The following is a 16347-nucleotide window of genomic DNA, read 5'->3' as shown; positions in this document are numbered from 1 at the left end:
TGAGTTGTTAAAAGATCTTTATTTATTAATTTTTTACCTAAGGAGTTTATACTCATAGTGTAACATAGGTTCGACAATATATTTAGCAAAATATATTTGGCTTTTAGAAAATATAAATCGTTTAGTTAGAGTTCTGCTTTTTGCCCCGTCTGTTTGCTGTACTTTGTCGCCACCTCCTGGATAAGGCTAATAAAATCACTTTTCTCGATGCACGCGCGGCACACCTCGCCCCAGGAGTTCAGGATGTTTTTCAGCTCGGCCACTCTCAGCTTTGACAGGCCTTCTCTACTGAGGTCTGTCACCTGCTTTTCTGCAAAACAGAAGCAGGAGGTCAATTTGCATCGGCAAAAACAAACCTGCGGACGCAATCAGACTCGGTGTCTCAGACGTACCGTATGTGAGCTCGCAAATCTGACTGTCTCGCTTTTGCAGCCGCTCGCAGATTTTATTTACGGGCAGGTGGAAACTCATGGGCCGTGTGACTTCTCCTGTTATCTTTGTGGCCGCATCGCTGGTGGCTCCCAAGTAATAACACTGAAAGTAAAGAAAGGGCAGCAAAACCAAATCAAGACAAAACCAAGTGGAAATGCCTTCTCCCAAATCAGGAAATGGATCCGGTGTTCTCCAGGAAGCGTGAATGTGCCACACTGTGTAGAACCAGCACGTTGAATTCACAGAATTATCTCAGTGTATCTCACCATATCACAATTGATCCATACATGTTGATGAGTAATTAAATTATTTATATCTAGGGCCTGGGTGTCAGTTGGCCAGTCCGTGAGTGTGGTGCCATGCTGTTCCCCTGCGTAAGGAGAAGCAGGTTCTTCCCTCACCAGCCTGTTCTCCTTGCCGACGGCCTTCCCACAGGCCCTCAGAAGATCCTCTTCCACCACGGCAGGGGTCAGCTCCACATGCCTGGACATCAGTCCCTCGTATAGCCTACTCAGAAACCCTACGCACACTGCGGAAGCAGTGATGTTAACCACATGAGATTATTTTAGATGTTTTGAAAACAAGCTATGTTAGTAAAAGTAGTAATAATGCACATGGCAAAGGTGTGTAGTACTCTGTTACTACACATTATTCCATTAATATACCTATACATACAAGCAGATATCAAGCAGCTTTCAGTAATGGATATGAAGAAGTCGTATTATTCATGTTTTTATTTTATCATCTTAACTTTTTTATTAGAATAATTGTGGTGCTGACTGATTTGCTATAGTCACATGAAATACAAATGTTACCGGCGTCATATACATTCACTGGTTAATTAGCCACAGGCACCCAACGTCTGAAAAATAAATCCTATTAACTCCACATTGGCGTAATAGACCCGGTATTCCAAAGCCCAATTTAATTGCAATTTTCCTTTGTGTGTTTTTGTTTATACGACTGCATAAATATATCATCATAATATTGCTGTTGTGTTATGACGCTTCTCTGCAGGCCAAACAAATGAGGTTTAAATAAAACATACGCAAATCATCTGAAACTTCCAGGTTTTAATATTAAGTCAAACGACAATTCCATCTTTATTTTCAGGAATTGTGTTTCCGTGTGCGCTCGATCCTTATCTATAGTCAATTATTATAGTTTTCATATGATATTGTTGGTAATGCACCTTTTATTAATGTATCCGCTTCTGCGAGCACGTGCACATGCGTTTTCCTTCAGCTTTGTCCAAATTTGAGCAGCGTCCGCAAGACCAAGCAGGCAACTATTTTTACAGGCAGCCTTCACACGCACCGCAACCCTTCACGTCAAAGCTCACCTTCGCAATCCCCCGCACTAGAGAAGTCAAGCATGACACACAGAAATACAACCTCGGAAATGTTCACGAACAACAACGAAAACTTCATACTTAAAACCTGCGCAAAGTCTGCAGCTCTCCGTCTCATGCAGAACAAGTTACATTTTTCCATAAATAAATAACGCTGAATGGTATCTTTTATTGGTCGATACGTTCCTTTTCTATTGGTTCATCACACCAAATCGCTTAATGTAATGCGATAATTATTGGCCACGCTTCCTGCAGTTCAACTTCTTATTTGTTATATATTCTGTCACTCTTGGATTTTTCCTAATTTCATTGGATAAAATGTGGGACCTTCGTTTTCTATTGGTCGTACTAAAGCGACTGACTTCAACCTCTTCCGGTCGACTGCTGTACATTTACCAAAAGCATGGCCGCTATCGGCGTACACTTTGGTTACACATGTGCCTGTGTGGCAATATTTAAGGTAAGACGCCGGGCATTTAGATAGGTATACTCACACGGACAGCAGTTTATATGTGTATTTATCCGTGTAAGTAAGGATAGCGGTCGGCATGGGTTTAGGTGCTTGTGTAAGTAGCAGGCTTACAGACCGGCGGGGATCACGTTAGCAACTTCTTCTGCTTTGTAATGAATTGTACTGCGTTGTACGTTACATTTAAATGGATAATTTTATTTTAAATTTTGTTCTTGAGATAAATCGCATTTCATGTATTAATTTTAGGACGGAAGGGCGGATGTAGTCGCAAATGATGCCGGCGATCGAGTCACTCCTGTAGTTGTTGCCTTTCGGGACACTGAACAGGTATCACACGTTACCGCTTTGGCGTGCATGCATGTGCTTGTGTATGTACGTGTGCTTGTATGTATTTATGTGTGTATGTCGTTGACAGATTGTCGGAATAGCCGCGAAGCAAGGCAGAATAAGGAATGCCGCCAACACCGTCGTCAAAGTTAAGCAAATTTTGGGAAGAAGGTGAATAATTCTCATATGTATCCTTTGGATGGATGGATTTTTCTTATCTTTTGTATATTTAAATTTAATGGATACTGTTGTAACTGTAGTCTTGTCTTCGTCACCTCATAATTCCCCATTTAGTTTTGATGACCCAGAAGCACAGGCGCACAAAGCCGACAGCAAATGCCCGGTAAATGCTGCAAGCATCTCTACGTTTTGCCTGTGAAGAGCGTAACGTGGGAAATACTCGCTTATTGGATGTTTGTCTGTCGCTCTAAAGGTTGTCAACAAAGGTGACAAGCCAATGTATGAAATAGATGTTGGAGAGGCCACCAAATTTGTGTCACCTGAAGAAGTGGCAAAGTTAGTCTTCCACAAAATGAAAGGTAGGTGCTTTTAAAAGGGAAACGTAGATTTAGATTCGAGTAAATTTACTTATTGTTTTGTATATGGGGTATTTGGGGAAACTGTTATTGGTAAGTAAAATGTGGAAGTTATTTCATTTTTAATTCATTCGGTTTCTGTTGTTACCTGTCTTGCTGAAGAAACGGCCCAGTCTGCTTTGGGGTCTGATGTCAGTGATGCTGTCATCACTGTGCCTTTTGAGTTTGGAGAGATGCAAAAGAATGCCCTCCGGTAAGCTGGAAACGACAAGCTCTGCTACAGTGACCCAGCGGGGGGTGCAGACGCATCGCCCACCTAAGAAGGCATTAAAGTTTTTTTCTTTATCCTTTAGGCTGGCTGCAGAAGATGCCGGATTCAATGTTCTCAGGCTGATTCATGAGCCTTCTGCAGCCTTGCTGGCTTATGGCATCGGCCAAGACTCGCCCACTGGAAAGAGGTAAACTTCAGTGTTCAAGTTTTAAAAAGCATAATGCTCTTGTCCTGTGCTGAATTTAAGGGTTGACGTTTTTCCAAACATTTACATATAGTCGGTGTAGTCAGTTGTGTGTCTTGTCCTCTGGGTTCAGCTAGCAGAGTTCTTAAAATCCCCCACAGCCACGTGATGGTGTACAAACTGGGAGGGACGTCCCTGACGGTGACGGTGATGGAGGTGAACAGCGGGCTGTACAGAGTCCTGGCCACCCACACTGACCATAGCACTGGTGGGGAAAGCTTCACTCGAACCCTGGCCCAGTATCTCGCTGCAGAATTTAAAAAGTAAGACACTCTCATTCTTTTTTTTTTTCCTTTCTGTTTGGATGTTTGATGAATCTGCGACTTCAAATTGATCTTTGTTCGTGTGTCTGCCCTCTGGACTGGCATCCTGTCCAGGGTGCCCCCTGCCTTGTGTCCTGTACTCAGGGGTGGATTAACGCACAGGCTAGATATGGCTTAAGCCTAGGGGCCCCACATGTGTCAGCCTGCAAGGGGGCCCCCATTGGCGCGGAGGGGGGTGGGGTTGGGGGGCCCCACAGACTACTGTAGCCTAGGGGCCTCTGTACACCTTAATCCACCCCTGCCTGTACTTATTGAGGGTTTATTATTCAGGGTCACTGTCATTGTACTGGATTAGGGGTTATGGAAGATGGTTGGATGGCTATTAATAGTCAGAGATGGGAAGTTCAGGTCCAGAAAGGAAAAATCCAGACCAAGATTTTGTTCCAACCCACCAGCTGAATACTCCTTCACTATGACTCTTTAGATTCAACTAGTTGGTTGAAACAAAATCTTGGTCTGGATTTTTACTTCCTGGACCTGAACTTTCCACCTCTGTTAATCCAGCAGCCACACTGCGGACCTTCACCAGCCAAGAAGTCTGGCCATGACCTCCTGACCAACACGTTACTCTCCCCTTGTTTACTGAGAAGCTCTCTCCCTTCCCTCTCTGACACGAGGACCTTCAAGCAGGACGTGACGGGAAACCCCAGAGCCATGATGAAGCTGATGAACAGCGCCGACGTGGCAAAACACACCCTCTCCACGCTGGGCAGCTCCAACTGCTTTGTGGACTCGCTGTACGATGGCATGGATTTCGAATGCAATGTGTCCAGGTGTGTGTCTCACGGAAGGTGTCGGGGAAGGAGCGGGGGGCGGAGCCAGTTACCGTGTCACCAACTCCATGTCCTGCCTCTTTGCGGTTCCTTACAGGGCCAGGTTCGAGCTCCTGTGTTCCTCCCTTTTTAATAAGAGCATCTTGCCCATCAAAACCCTTTTGGAGCAAGTGGGTCTTTCCACAAGTGACATCAACAAGGTGCGATGGAGAACCAATTACAACATTTTAAATTCTCTCTGTGGCCTTTTTATTAGGGACACCTGCTTGTTAAAGGAAACAGCATGTGGCTGCAGCTGAACATGTACAGCACACAGACAGGGCCTAGAGGTTCAGCTACTGTTTGGCTAAACATTACAACAGCTCAGATGTTTAGTCTATGCAAAGTACAACAGTGATGTGCAGAATGGATTCTTGCCTGCAGACCCTTGAAGTGGGCCTGCAGGCAAAAGCGCTTCCTGGCTGATACTAGCTATGTGTAGCCAATAAAGCGGGTCCTACCCAGAGGTAGCCAGGCGTACCTAATGAAGTGGCCACTTTATGTTTAACATGCTTATTACCTGTATCGTGAATTACAGAATGAAACTGAACCATCTGTATGTCTCATTGCATCTAACCATACCCCTCCATTGCCACCAGGTGGTGCTGTGTGGGGGGTCTGCTCGCATCCCCAAACTCCAGCAGATGATCCGGGACATCTTCCCTGACGTGGAGCTCCTCAACTCCATCCCCACGGACGAGGTGATCCCTGTGGGTGCAGCCATTGAGGCGGGCATCTTGGTGGGCAGGGACACGTCCTCCCTGGATGAGGACTCCATCACGGTGGACTGCTGTGCCAAGGACATCCTGGTCAAGGTGAGGAGGTGACGTCGAGCTCATGACTTGGGTCAGAATGAACTGTATCCTGCTTCTGTGACATGCTTATCATCTGATACTAATTAGAAAGAACAGGGAAGTTTTATAATGGGATTAAAAACAAATTTCCTTTGATATTTAGAGTAGTCTGCTTTCAGTGCATCTCCTAATGTCCATCTCATTAAATTAAACATTAAACATTTTTCCACTAATGTTATGTATTCATTGCATTTTGTGGAAATTGATTAGTATGTTTACTTGATTTATGACCCGCATTACCCCTCCCCTCCTCTAGGAGGCGGATGAGTTTGGTGCAGATGTGTACACGGTGGTGTTCCCCTCGGGCACGCCCCTCCCTGCCCGCCGACAGCACACCCTGCAGGGCCCAGGAAGCCTGTCTTCCATCTGCCTGGAGCTGTACCAATCGAATGGCCAGAACTGCACCCCCCAGGAGAAAGTGGCAGATGTAGGTTTTGACTTAACGTCGCACCCGTAGCCAAAAGCAGGGAGTGCATGTGAATTTGTGTGTATATAGTGTATAGATGTACTAAGCTGGTGTGTAGTGGGTTCAGGATCTGTGCCCGTTTCCGGATGGCTATTGGTTCAAATCCCATGGCTGGTAGGTAGAGTGTTCATATCTCCACTGGACCGTTAGGCAAAGCCCTTCTGGCTGACCCTACTGTCTGATCCTCCAGTCACTTTCGATAAAAGCACCTGCTAAATGAATGTAGTAATAATGTAATTAAATAAGGCAAAGTCACAGTGAGAAGGAAATGGCTTGCCTGTTCGTGCCGCTAGTGGTTTTTAATTATTATTTTTTTTTATTCAAATATACCCCTGAAAGATCTGCAACTGCCTGTATGTGTTGGATTTCTCTGTTACCGAGTATGTTTGTTTATTTCTAGATTGTCCTCGGGAACCTAGAGCCGAAAGACGACCCCTGGGACATTGTTACGGTCGTTACCATGAAAAGGTGTGGTGCCGTCGTGTGGCCCTTTGGTACCGATTTCCACTGCGGACACCCAGCACACCAGGCCCTGCTTCGGGTGACATCCCTCTACTCTTGTCCCCGCCTCCACAGGGACGGGTCCTTGCACGTGACTTGCACAGAGCAGGAGAGCGGCAGATCCGAAGCGGTCACCATCGCGGTTGCTTCTTGAGAGTGGTCCTCCTGTGTCCTCTGTGCAGGTGGTGGATACGACCATCACCATCATTTTCAGCTGTCAGGCCGACCCAGCAAACATTGTTTGGCCTCATCTGGGCATCGTGACAGGGAACTCCTACTGTATTTAATAAATATTCCCATTTTTCAGTAATGTTTGTGCTGCACTGTTTGACACATGCAAATGCCTAATATGTAGGACTGAATGTGTTTGGCTGTCTTGGGTAAATGGCTGTTTGTGACCCAAATCTGAAAAGGTTCTGATGATTTTTTTTTTTTATTGACCTTCGTATCGCTGGCAGCTGATTAATTCATCAATTTCTGGCATTTCTTGCTCCTAGTCCGTTGCCTTTGCTCATTTTTAGATCCTTAATTGCTTACTTTTGGTTTTGAAGCGTCAGAATGTAAATAATTCAGAAGGTTATAAATGTCATGTTTGCGTAACAGTGTCTCTGCACCAGCCCCTATTGCATACTGGGTTAATCCCTCCCCTGCAGAAGGCTGGCAGCTGTAACCCGAATTCAGCTGCTAGTGCAGAGAACAGAACGAACTAACAAATAAAAGGGGGACACCTGCCCCATTGAGTGCGGCTGGATCTTCAGAGATGGATGAAGCAGCACGACTTTAAAAGAAAAAAAAGAGTACAGAAACAGATGAATCCTTCGGTTTAGATCTGAGAAATGCATTTAATTAAGTAGTAATTAAAATTCTTACAATCCTTGTTTTGTGCAATTTCCATGAGGTAAAAAGTTAACATTGATAATATCATACTGTTATCATTCAATTTTAATTAGTCCAGCAGATGTTAAATGCATTGTAAACATTGAATTTTAACTGTGCAAGATACTGTTGTGCGAATACAATGGATGTTCCCTGAAGGCCCATCTTAGTGTCAGGTATTAAAATTCATTAATGGGTCCGTAGTTATCTACCGAGGTGTCCTAGAGGCTGCCCGTCTGATTGCCTGTCTTAAAAAGAGATTCTCCTGCGGCCAGTCTTTTGTACAATTCCTTCAGGTCCTCTAGCTGAGGGGGGTTTGATTCAGGCGTTGGGGGGACTTCAAAATCGGACGAGACTTGGGAATCTGGCTTTTCTCCCTCGGTCGCCGTCGGCGTGAAACATGCATCCCTGGGCTCTCTGGAGTGGCTGGTAAGCCCAGCGTCTCCCTGTACGTTTTCCGGCGGGCGGATAAGGATGGTGTCCACCTGGCTGTTGATACCTGGGTCTGAGATGTGGGTGGACTGAGATGAGAAGTGGGAGGAGTCATCGTCCGAGTCGCTGAAGAGTCTGGGAGACTGCGAGGCCCCCATTTCCACCCGTCGTGTCTGGCTGCTTTCTAGGCTCTCGTCCGTCAGCTCCGGGTCGACTGAGAAAAACGCCTCCCACGTGGGGGGCTTTGATCCAAGATGGCCGCCGTCTGTTCCGTTTGGCTCCTTGTGGGTGCCACTCGACGACTTGTCTGAGGTTTGGCTTGCCGGTTCACCTCCTTCATCTTCGCTGTCTTCCTCCTCGTCGTTCGATTCCGTGCAGTCCAGGAAGTTCTCATTTAGCAGGCCGGCCGTGTTCGTGGGTTCAGGGTCCGTCATAGGGACCACCCTCTCTGGGACCGGTGACCCGTCTTTTTCAGGGGGGTGTTTACCTGGCACCTTCCTGCGGCGGGGAGCCAAATCCTCGTCGTCAAATAAATCACACTCGCTGTCAGAGTCTGGGGAACAGAGACAGGGATTCAAATACTTCCATCTATCCATTTCCCATATACCCACTTAGCCTAGGCAGGGTTAGAAAGGATGCCAATCAAATTTTATTTATTAGGTTTTTCCAAATGTCTAAAAATGTGGGTTTCAAACCTGAAGAGATGGATTCAGGCTGTTTGGACAAACTACTGGATTCATAGGATTTAAAGCTATGTTGGACAACTAGGTAACCATTCCTAAGTAAATCTCACTGCCACCAAGACTCAGTACCAGTGCCTCACTTGAGTGGCCAGTGAAACCGTTAGCTGATTGGCCAACTCCTCAGCCAATAGTGACAGTAGGAGCAGAGCTGGTAATTAATGTCCGACATGCCATGAGGCACAACCCTTGAAATGTAGCCTTCCTTTAAGGACGTAACGGCCAGCCTGTTTCTCTGTCTGCCTCTGTAAACTAAACTCTGTATCTGTATTGTGATCCCTGCACTTTATGCTATTCAAAGTTTTGATCATAAGCAGTTTTGTTTATGAAGCCTTTCTCTCATCATATATTGTCCTCTGCCTTGACAGTGTCACCTCACTGGACAGTTAAGTACTGCCAGACACAGGGGCAGGAAACCCTAACCCTGGAGTGCGGGTGTGCGGCAGGTTTTCTATCCTACCTGATGAGTTACTCTCTGCCTGGGATCAGGCATGGCTCATCAGAGATCAATTAGGATGGAAAACCTGCCTGAGCCTGGATACTGGCACTCTAGGGTCAGGGTTGCCCACCCTTGAACAACATTAACATGCAGGTGCGCTGTTTTGATGCGTCTATAAATACAGGCCTCCTGCCCACTATACCTTTTGTTATTTGTTCCACTTTCGATCTTTTAAGGGTTCCCAGAGGTTTGTACACCACTAATCCACGTCCACAGTGCTCTCTGCACATCGGTTTTAATCTGAAAGGGCACAGAAATTGATCATGACTGGATGGATAGATGTTGAATTACAGCCTCCTTAATTTCTGAGTGCAGTTTACAAAAAAAGGGTCACTGCTTGGCTTTGGTGGGCCAGTGACGCGATTCACTTACATCTGTTGAACTTCCTGTAGAGTTTTTCCATACGGGATAACGTTCGGATATATGTTGACGGGGCAAATGTAGGACATGAAATCTTTGATCTGGCAAGATAATCCGCAAACAGGTGAAGAGGAAATGAGCACGCGCGGTTTTATTTTTTCCGATTAAAGTATCATTCATTGTACGTCATTCAGGACATAAAACTGGGCCAAGCGGTTAGCGAGCCGGTGTCAGCGTGCAGATATTTTCCTCACCTCCGAGTATGAGGAGTGAAAGGAGAAGCAGGCTCGGTAAGATGTCGGCCCCGTTCTGAAAGTATATCGCACATCAGCAAAGTAATGTCACCTTCCTCTGATCCCGGAAAAACTACACGTGTCACGAACAGGGTAACCTGACTGACAGACACTTTGTTTTTACACGCATAGTGACATCAGCTGTTAAGTTACCCTGAAACATTACAGGAAATGCGCTAAGCTGTGCAGCTTTCGTTGGACTACGTCTGCAGAAGAATAACATCTTGAGATCCATCCTCACTTGACAATTACGGCAGTTTTATTGGTCTGCTCTCCAAACCACATGGTTGAGGGCTTGACGCTTATGACGTGTAGCGAAGCTCCGTCCGGGGCTTTCATGCCACAAGGCAGCCTGCTGCCTCTAATATACTCCTCACCCTAAAATAAAAATGGAAATAAGGCACACTTCACAGCTGAATTTCAGTTTACCAATGCCAGCGTAACACATAGTAGACATTCGTCAAAAGACCGACTTGTTACATGACTTCCGATACCACGGTACGCGATGACAGCGGACACACCCCCACCTCGGCTAATCTGCATGCGTGGATCTGCGTGTCGCGGCGCGTGGTCACGTGACACAGCATTTCGGGCATTCCTGCGAACACGCGCGTGCTCCTCACGTGAACCTGCAGAAGAGGGGCGGATTTAAAAAGGCACACGTGGACGCGGTGGGGGCACGCTGTGCATGCAGGTTAAATTAGTAAGACATCCAGCTGCACATGCTCACCTGACACCCGAACTCCTCGGAGAGGTTTACGAAGAGGTACTCGTACCCGTAGGCGATTTTACAGTTGAGCCACACCACGTGGTTCGGGCTGATGGCGATCCACTCCCTCACCAGCTCCCGTATGCCATCTAAGCAAGCTTCCTGGGCGACACCGAGCAGGGCATGATGCAGGTTAGCTTAGCGCTTCTGGGACTGCAGGGCCCGTTTCAGCTGAGATTAGGGACGGAACTTACCCTGCTTGGTATCTGGAAGAACCGGGGCTCGCAAAACGTCGTGTCCAGGTAAACGCTCTGAACATCCTTTATCCTGGCGGCAGTGAAACACACACCGCGTAAGGAAAACGGCGGCAGGCCGACGCGGGCTAGCGGCGATTCGAGGAAACCGTACCGGCCGCCAACGTGCAAAGACTCGATCCGGGCTGCCTCCCCCTGGGCCAGCCTGAAGTCCCCGGTGTACAGCACCGTGCCACGGTCCCCTTCTATCAAAAACCTAGACCGGGGAAACACATGGGAAACATAATACAATACACATATAATACAACTTAAAAGAACAAGTAGGCCCACTATACAACATTGGGGTAGGCCTACCACATCTTTTTCTAGATAGAAGTTTGTAGTCTTTTAAGGAAAATGTTTCCCGTATGCTCATGTGGATTTTTTTGTGTGTTTTAAAAGTAAAGTGCTGTTTTTATACGTACATGACAGATCCAGGGCAGTGTCCAGCTGGAATCAGTGTTACCAGAATGTCCTCTTTCTAACGGGTAAAATAATCAATTATTCAGGTATATACAGCTTTGGTCGCTGGTCACTTTAATAACACTTCTTTACACAATAGTAATATTGCACACATCCCCCTAGTAATCATGAACATATAATTACCTCTCCTGAGATTTCATCAACCAGAGATATTTGAGTTGGGTCTTCCACCTCAAGAGCAACCTGGTATAAACGGCAGTAAGTACAAACCAGTTATTATCCCGATTCGTAAAAACTGCCTCCTTTTTCGAACACCACGTGGTCGTAATAGTTTGACAATCTTGTGATCTTATGATTATAAATGATTTGTATAGCTACTTACAACGTGGTTTTCCCAGAATCCATATTTTGGATTGCTTAGCAAAATCTCCTTTGTCACAGGCGAACAGTACAATTTGACTGTCAAACTAGAACATACAGATACATATTATGCGTGCGTCAGTGAAAACATTCACAGATAAGAGTCATGAAGCATTATCTGACAGCCAGATGAACATCGATTTCTGTGTTAAACTACTGTTAAAGTAAAAAGTGCAAACGTTCATCGACAGCACCCTGTAAGCAAACATCACATCATACCTAAGCTTTAGTTTCCTTCTCAGGGCCGTTGCCTTCAGTCCCTTCATATGATCTGTGGAATTGTTAGATTAAGTTTAGAAGGACTTGATCGAAAAACTTGGCAGAATTACTAGAGTGGGTTGCTAGCAAAACAGCAATCAACCATTTGAACTAAAACGACTCCTTTCGGTTTCTTTAACTTCCCGCCTGGTTTTCAGGCGTAAGGATGAGATACTGATAAATCTGTGCCCAGCCAAAATATCCAACGCTCTGTTGTCTAGTTTGTGATCCGGTCCTTACCTTTGTGGCAGTGGGATAAAAAATAGGCTCTGGCATGTAGATTTTGTTTATCGAAACGGTCCAGGGAAATATTGGGATATTCTTTCATGCGGCCGCCAAATGAGCTCATTTTGAGTAATCAGCAGTCTGATGTTAGACTGGACACGAAGTCCTAGAAAAAAGCGACATTTATTGCGGGCTGGTAACCATTTTGTAACCGCCCCCTTCTCATTTATGATCAGCGCGGAATCGACGCAGTAAACACAAAGCAGTACGCCATCTAGTGGATTGAAGGCTGTGTTACGATTATGGTCAGATGGTATTATTTAACACGGACAATACTGATGAACCTCGTATTACAAGTGAATGCATTTTCAGTGCGTGAAGGAGCGCCTGAAAACCCCGGGAAAGTACTCAGTAGGCCGAGGTACTGCGTCACTTCCTGTTTTGGCGTTAGCGTCGCTAGGAGACACCGGAGCAGATGTTTCTATGCGACGATAGTATTCAGAGAACGGTTTTCGGGCTCTGTTAGTTGGACATATACTTCATTTCCTAATAAACGTGAGCTATAAAGTAAGCATTATACACTGCATAACGACCAGCCTAATAAAATTTCTGAAAATACACGTAGCATGGTGGTCAGCATGCACAAGCGTTAGTTAAAGGAAACAGTATTTACGCTGTAATGAACCAAGGGAGTGCTGTCGACCATTGAACCATTTATGTCGTTCTGTGTTTCACATTGTGCCTCAGGAAAAAATGGCTTGTGCGTCATGTATCGATGCTGACGGGATCCCCAGAACCATTACACGGGCGAAGCGATGGACAGATGAAGTAGAGAATCTGTACAGATTCCAACAGGCTGGATACAGGGATGAACAGGAGTACAAGCAAGTCAAACGGGTCGAGCTGGTAAAGACTATTAAAACTGTTTAAACTGATGGCCAGTCTGAATAGAGCGGGTCAATTTTTAATTAAAATGTGATATATATCAATGTTTTAATCCTACTTGTATTAATTGCAGGTTGATCGTTGGCCCGAGACCGGATTCGTGAAAAAGCTGCAGCGTCGGGACAATACGTTTTACTATTATAATAGAAAGAGAGAATGTGACGACAAGGAGGTCCACAAAGTGAAAGTTTATGTTTACTGACCATTGCGGCCTTTTATAACCATTTTAATGCCTAACCCAATGATGAACTTTAGTGCACAATTAAGAACTGGGTTGTTGTAGCACTGAGAGCAGCATAATGTACGTGCTATCCTATTTATTTAGATAATAGTGGTTAAAGTATGCACAAATATTTATACAGTACCAATCAGAAGTGTGGACACACCTACAGAACATCATTTTTCCCCCCAAGAAACTAATGACACCTTTCGGTTGGAAAAGCAGGTTGATGTCTAGTTTTGCTGATTTATCACATTTTACCTTCTGACAGGAATCTTCTTTATTGCTTGTACTCTATGCCCCTTCTGTAATTTAAACCTGGGCATGTTTGATAGTGAAGGTAAATACTATTAAAGCAGTTTGCATATGTTTGCATATGATACTATTTGACCTTGTGACTTTACTGCATCGATTATAGGCAACTGCATGATTTGTTATATCTTCTGTACCTAGTTCTCTGTTTCTCGATGAAAGGCTTCTGCCTTTTTTAATGGGACTTCAGTCCTGCTTCTAGGAGCCTGTTATGAATTGTCCTAGCAGTGCACTTCACACCTGCACTGAATGTCTCCCATTCTTTTTGAAGGTCACTTTGTGTCATCCTCTGATTCATGAGGCACTGTAGGATAAATTGATGGGCATCTCAGGCATTAGAAAGTTGCTTCCACCTTCTATCTGGCTGGTTACTGGTCGTTCCCAGTGTCTCCTGCTTCACCATATTCTTGTGTACTGCTATCTTAGAAATTATGAGCCTGGAAGCAGCCTGACGCTCAGTGTAGCCTCCAGCCAGCAGGACCATGATTAAACCAAGATTTAAAAAGACAGATTTTTAAACAAATACTTTTTTCCAGAGCTTTCTCTGTGTGTGTGTGTGTGTGTGTGTATAAATACGCACATTTTTTTTTTACAGTATTCTTGGGATACAGACTAGAACAAGGTATCCCATATATGGGTAGTTATATTTGATAAATGTGGTTTCAGAATCTCCACAGTGACACCTGTGCTTATTCATTTTTAATAAAATTTAAGGTCGCCAGATAGCACCTGAACATAACCGGTCATGAAAAACTCACAAGTATGTCTGTAAAAGGTCAAGATCAAGACAAAGATCAAAGATATTTGTCTAAATTTTTCTTCAGTTTCTGTCTCTGCTTGTGGTCTGGGCCATGTGAAAGCCAGTGCCGCTCACCTGTCAGTGATGAAGAGCTGAGAGGGGACACCCCCCACCACAATCTGCTCTTTGTTTTCATCACCTCGCCAATCATGCGCCGCTATCCAGAGTAGCTAGGTCTGAAAGCCAGGGGTCTTTCTCAATTTGCATGCTTGACCATACTTGCCTTCTCATGTCCCTGTTTAACATCATCTTCCATCACCGAAGTCCAGTTCTAATACTCAAGAGGACGGCAAAAATCCGTGAATGTCATTCTTGCCCCAAATACCAACGATACATTGGTTGCATCCTCGCCAAACTTGACCAATCCCATGATTCATTGTATCCCAAGTTCATTCTTGGGAGGTAAGTTAGCAAGACCGAGCTTCTTCAGACCGCAAGTATGATTATGTGTTATTGGTATTGAGAAACATCACAGATCTAATCATTTCTATAGCAACTTACTTCTTACCAAATGGACATACAATCTGATTGGGTGTTTAGTGTGCCAAATCCGACAACCTAATCCAATCGTATAGGGCCTCAACCTAACATTAAAAGCCAGCTGCTAGGAATACATCAATCTGCAGGGACTTTAACTGTTTCGAAATAGGCGAAATGGATTGCTAAACACCTGGATAAGATAGACAAAATTATAGTCAGTTGTTAATGGAGATTATTGCTGACAGTTATTTGAACACAACAGTCGTTGTCAAAAAGTGTTAACAAATAAAATATGGACTGATGGTTTCTGTTATTAATCCTGCAGCTGTGTTGATTATTTAGTAAACTAAATAATCTTCTGAGAAACGTGAAAATTTTGTTGCATAGATGCTGAATTAAGTTACAATTTAGTTACAATTAATGTTAAAATGCATCAATGTAACTTGACATCTTCCCGAATCCATGATTACGCCTGGAAAATACTCTGGCGTAGTAACACGCTTTGCTACATCGTGTGCTTCCCAAAGAGATACTATGTATCACGTTGCAAACTTGTCCAGTGTTTAACTAGTGTAGTATTTATATGATGCTTTTGGGTATTTTCAGGCCGCTATAGGACTGAGTTGCGATATTCACATATGAATTAATTATCTATGGAAGACGGTTCAGCTGACGTTTTAACAGCTGACTGTTATTTGACTTTTGATAGACCTCTGTGCCTGCTTTCCGTTTCGGCTTCGGGAAATTAGAAAAACAGGACATACTAAAACAGGCAAAGGACTGCAGGTTGGAGGACTAACTTCCGCCGGTTTGTCCCTTTGGACAAAATTAAGCGTCTGTTAAATTTGTGTAAACGTATTTCACTTTTTAATTCTTCCTAAACAAAACCAGCGGTACTATTAACTGACATCAAAGCAGTAGTCGCAGTGCATGTTTACTGATTTCTTAGCAAGATTCCCCATCCTATATTTTAAAAAGTTTATTCAGGTTTACTGCACCCACCAGGTCTCTGTCGGAGGTGTAATACAATGTCCGACACAGACCTCTCTTGGGTACCAATACTAGCCGACATAAACCGCTTTACATCTCCGAAGACAGATTCTACCTGTAATTACACTAAATAGTCCTACAGGTATTCAGAATGAATTGTCATATTCACATATTAACATATATCGGTTTATATCGACGTGTTTATTGTTATCTTCATGATTATTGTTGTTGCTTTTGTTATGAGATTGTATTTTAATTTTTGTTTGCCGAATAATTTATTTGGGGACTCGTGTGTTCCGGAAAGTAGGCCAATTTATTACACTTAGTTGGTTACTGGAGGACTTTGGGTCTGTTCTCAAGGTGTGTTAATATAACTGAAACTATAACGTAAATGTTTTGGTTAAAAGAAAATAATGCGATTGATATTTTAATCTCCAAATTCATGGACTCTTCGTGACCAGTGTCGCAGAATTATATGTTTGTA

General features: G+C 44.3%; 4 protein-coding genes across 13 annotated transcripts; 2 read left to right on the top strand and 2 right to left on the bottom strand.

Annotated features, from left to right (window-relative positions):
• cdnf (cerebral dopamine neurotrophic factor) lies at window positions 1–1986 on the bottom strand. Of its 2 annotated transcripts, none has more exons than XM_023809001.2 (4): window positions 1865–1986; window positions 834–961; window positions 393–534; window positions 1–310 (listed from the first exon to the last, which is right to left on the bottom strand). In XM_023809001.2, the coding sequence occupies exons 1-4, from the start codon at window positions 1923–1925 to the stop codon at window positions 126–128; spliced, it is 516 nt and encodes a 171-aa protein (XP_023664769.1). In that variant the 5' UTR covers window positions 1926–1986; the 3' UTR covers window positions 1–125. The 2 variants fall into 2 exon arrangements, with proteins under 2 accessions (XP_023664769.1, XP_023664768.1); XM_023809000.2 differs by having other exon boundaries at window positions 1775–1969.
• A 151-nt stretch (window positions 1987–2137) lies between these two features.
• On the top strand, window positions 2138–6899 carry hspa14 (heat shock protein 14). The gene is made up of 14 exons (XM_023808999.1): window positions 2138–2243; window positions 2502–2582; window positions 2671–2753; window positions 2877–2925; window positions 3016–3121; window positions 3281–3371; window positions 3472–3576; window positions 3735–3896; window positions 4574–4729; window positions 4827–4929; window positions 5368–5583; window positions 5879–6049; window positions 6489–6556; window positions 6665–6899. The coding sequence occupies exons 1-14, from the start codon at window positions 2187–2189 to the stop codon at window positions 6741–6743; spliced, it is 1527 nt and encodes a 508-aa protein (XP_023664767.1). The 5' UTR covers window positions 2138–2186; the 3' UTR covers window positions 6744–6899.
• A 512-nt stretch (window positions 6900–7411) lies between these two features.
• LOC111842420 (protein artemis-like) lies at window positions 7412–12517 on the bottom strand. Of its 2 annotated transcripts, XM_023808998.2 has the most exons (14): window positions 12133–12517; window positions 11854–11905; window positions 11597–11681; window positions 11398–11457; window positions 11217–11272; window positions 10907–11008; window positions 10753–10825; window positions 10520–10660; window positions 10317–10418; window positions 10031–10167; window positions 9751–9805; window positions 9509–9597; window positions 9279–9376; window positions 7412–8450 (listed from the first exon to the last, which is right to left on the bottom strand). In XM_023808998.2, exons 1-14 carry the CDS (start codon window positions 12239–12241, stop codon window positions 7687–7689), a joined length of 1923 nt encoding a protein of 640 aa, XP_023664766.1. In that variant the 5' UTR covers window positions 12242–12517; the 3' UTR covers window positions 7412–7686. The 2 variants fall into 2 exon arrangements, with proteins under 2 accessions (XP_023664766.1, XP_072558477.1); XM_072702376.1 differs by lacking the exon at window positions 11597–11681 and having other exon boundaries at window positions 12133–12167.
• On the top strand, window positions 10406–13662 carry meig1 (meiosis/spermiogenesis associated 1). 8 transcript variants are annotated; one of them, XM_023809008.2, is made up of 4 exons: window positions 10438–10555; window positions 11224–11279; window positions 12865–13023; window positions 13136–13662. In XM_023809008.2, the coding sequence occupies exons 3-4, from the start codon at window positions 12871–12873 to the stop codon at window positions 13262–13264; spliced, it is 282 nt and encodes a 93-aa protein (XP_023664776.1). In that variant the 5' UTR covers window positions 10438–10555; window positions 11224–11279; window positions 12865–12870; the 3' UTR covers window positions 13265–13662. The 8 variants fall into 8 exon arrangements, with proteins under 8 accessions (XP_023664770.1, XP_023664776.1, XP_023664771.1 ...); XM_023809009.2 differs by lacking the exon at window positions 10438–10555 and adding an exon at window positions 10703–10800; XM_023809002.2 differs by lacking the exon at window positions 11224–11279 and having other exon boundaries at window positions 10406–10555.
• The last annotated feature ends 2685 nt before the right edge of the window (window positions 13663–16347 follow it).

The sequence above is a fragment of the Paramormyrops kingsleyae genome, chromosome 1, assembly GCF_048594095.1.
Source record: "Paramormyrops kingsleyae isolate MSU_618 chromosome 1, PKINGS_0.4, whole genome shotgun sequence".
Lineage (NCBI taxonomy): Eukaryota > Metazoa > Chordata > Actinopteri > Osteoglossiformes > Mormyridae > Paramormyrops > Paramormyrops kingsleyae.
Note: the sequence above shows the minus strand (reverse complement) of the source record. Positions and strands in the feature narration are given on the sequence as shown.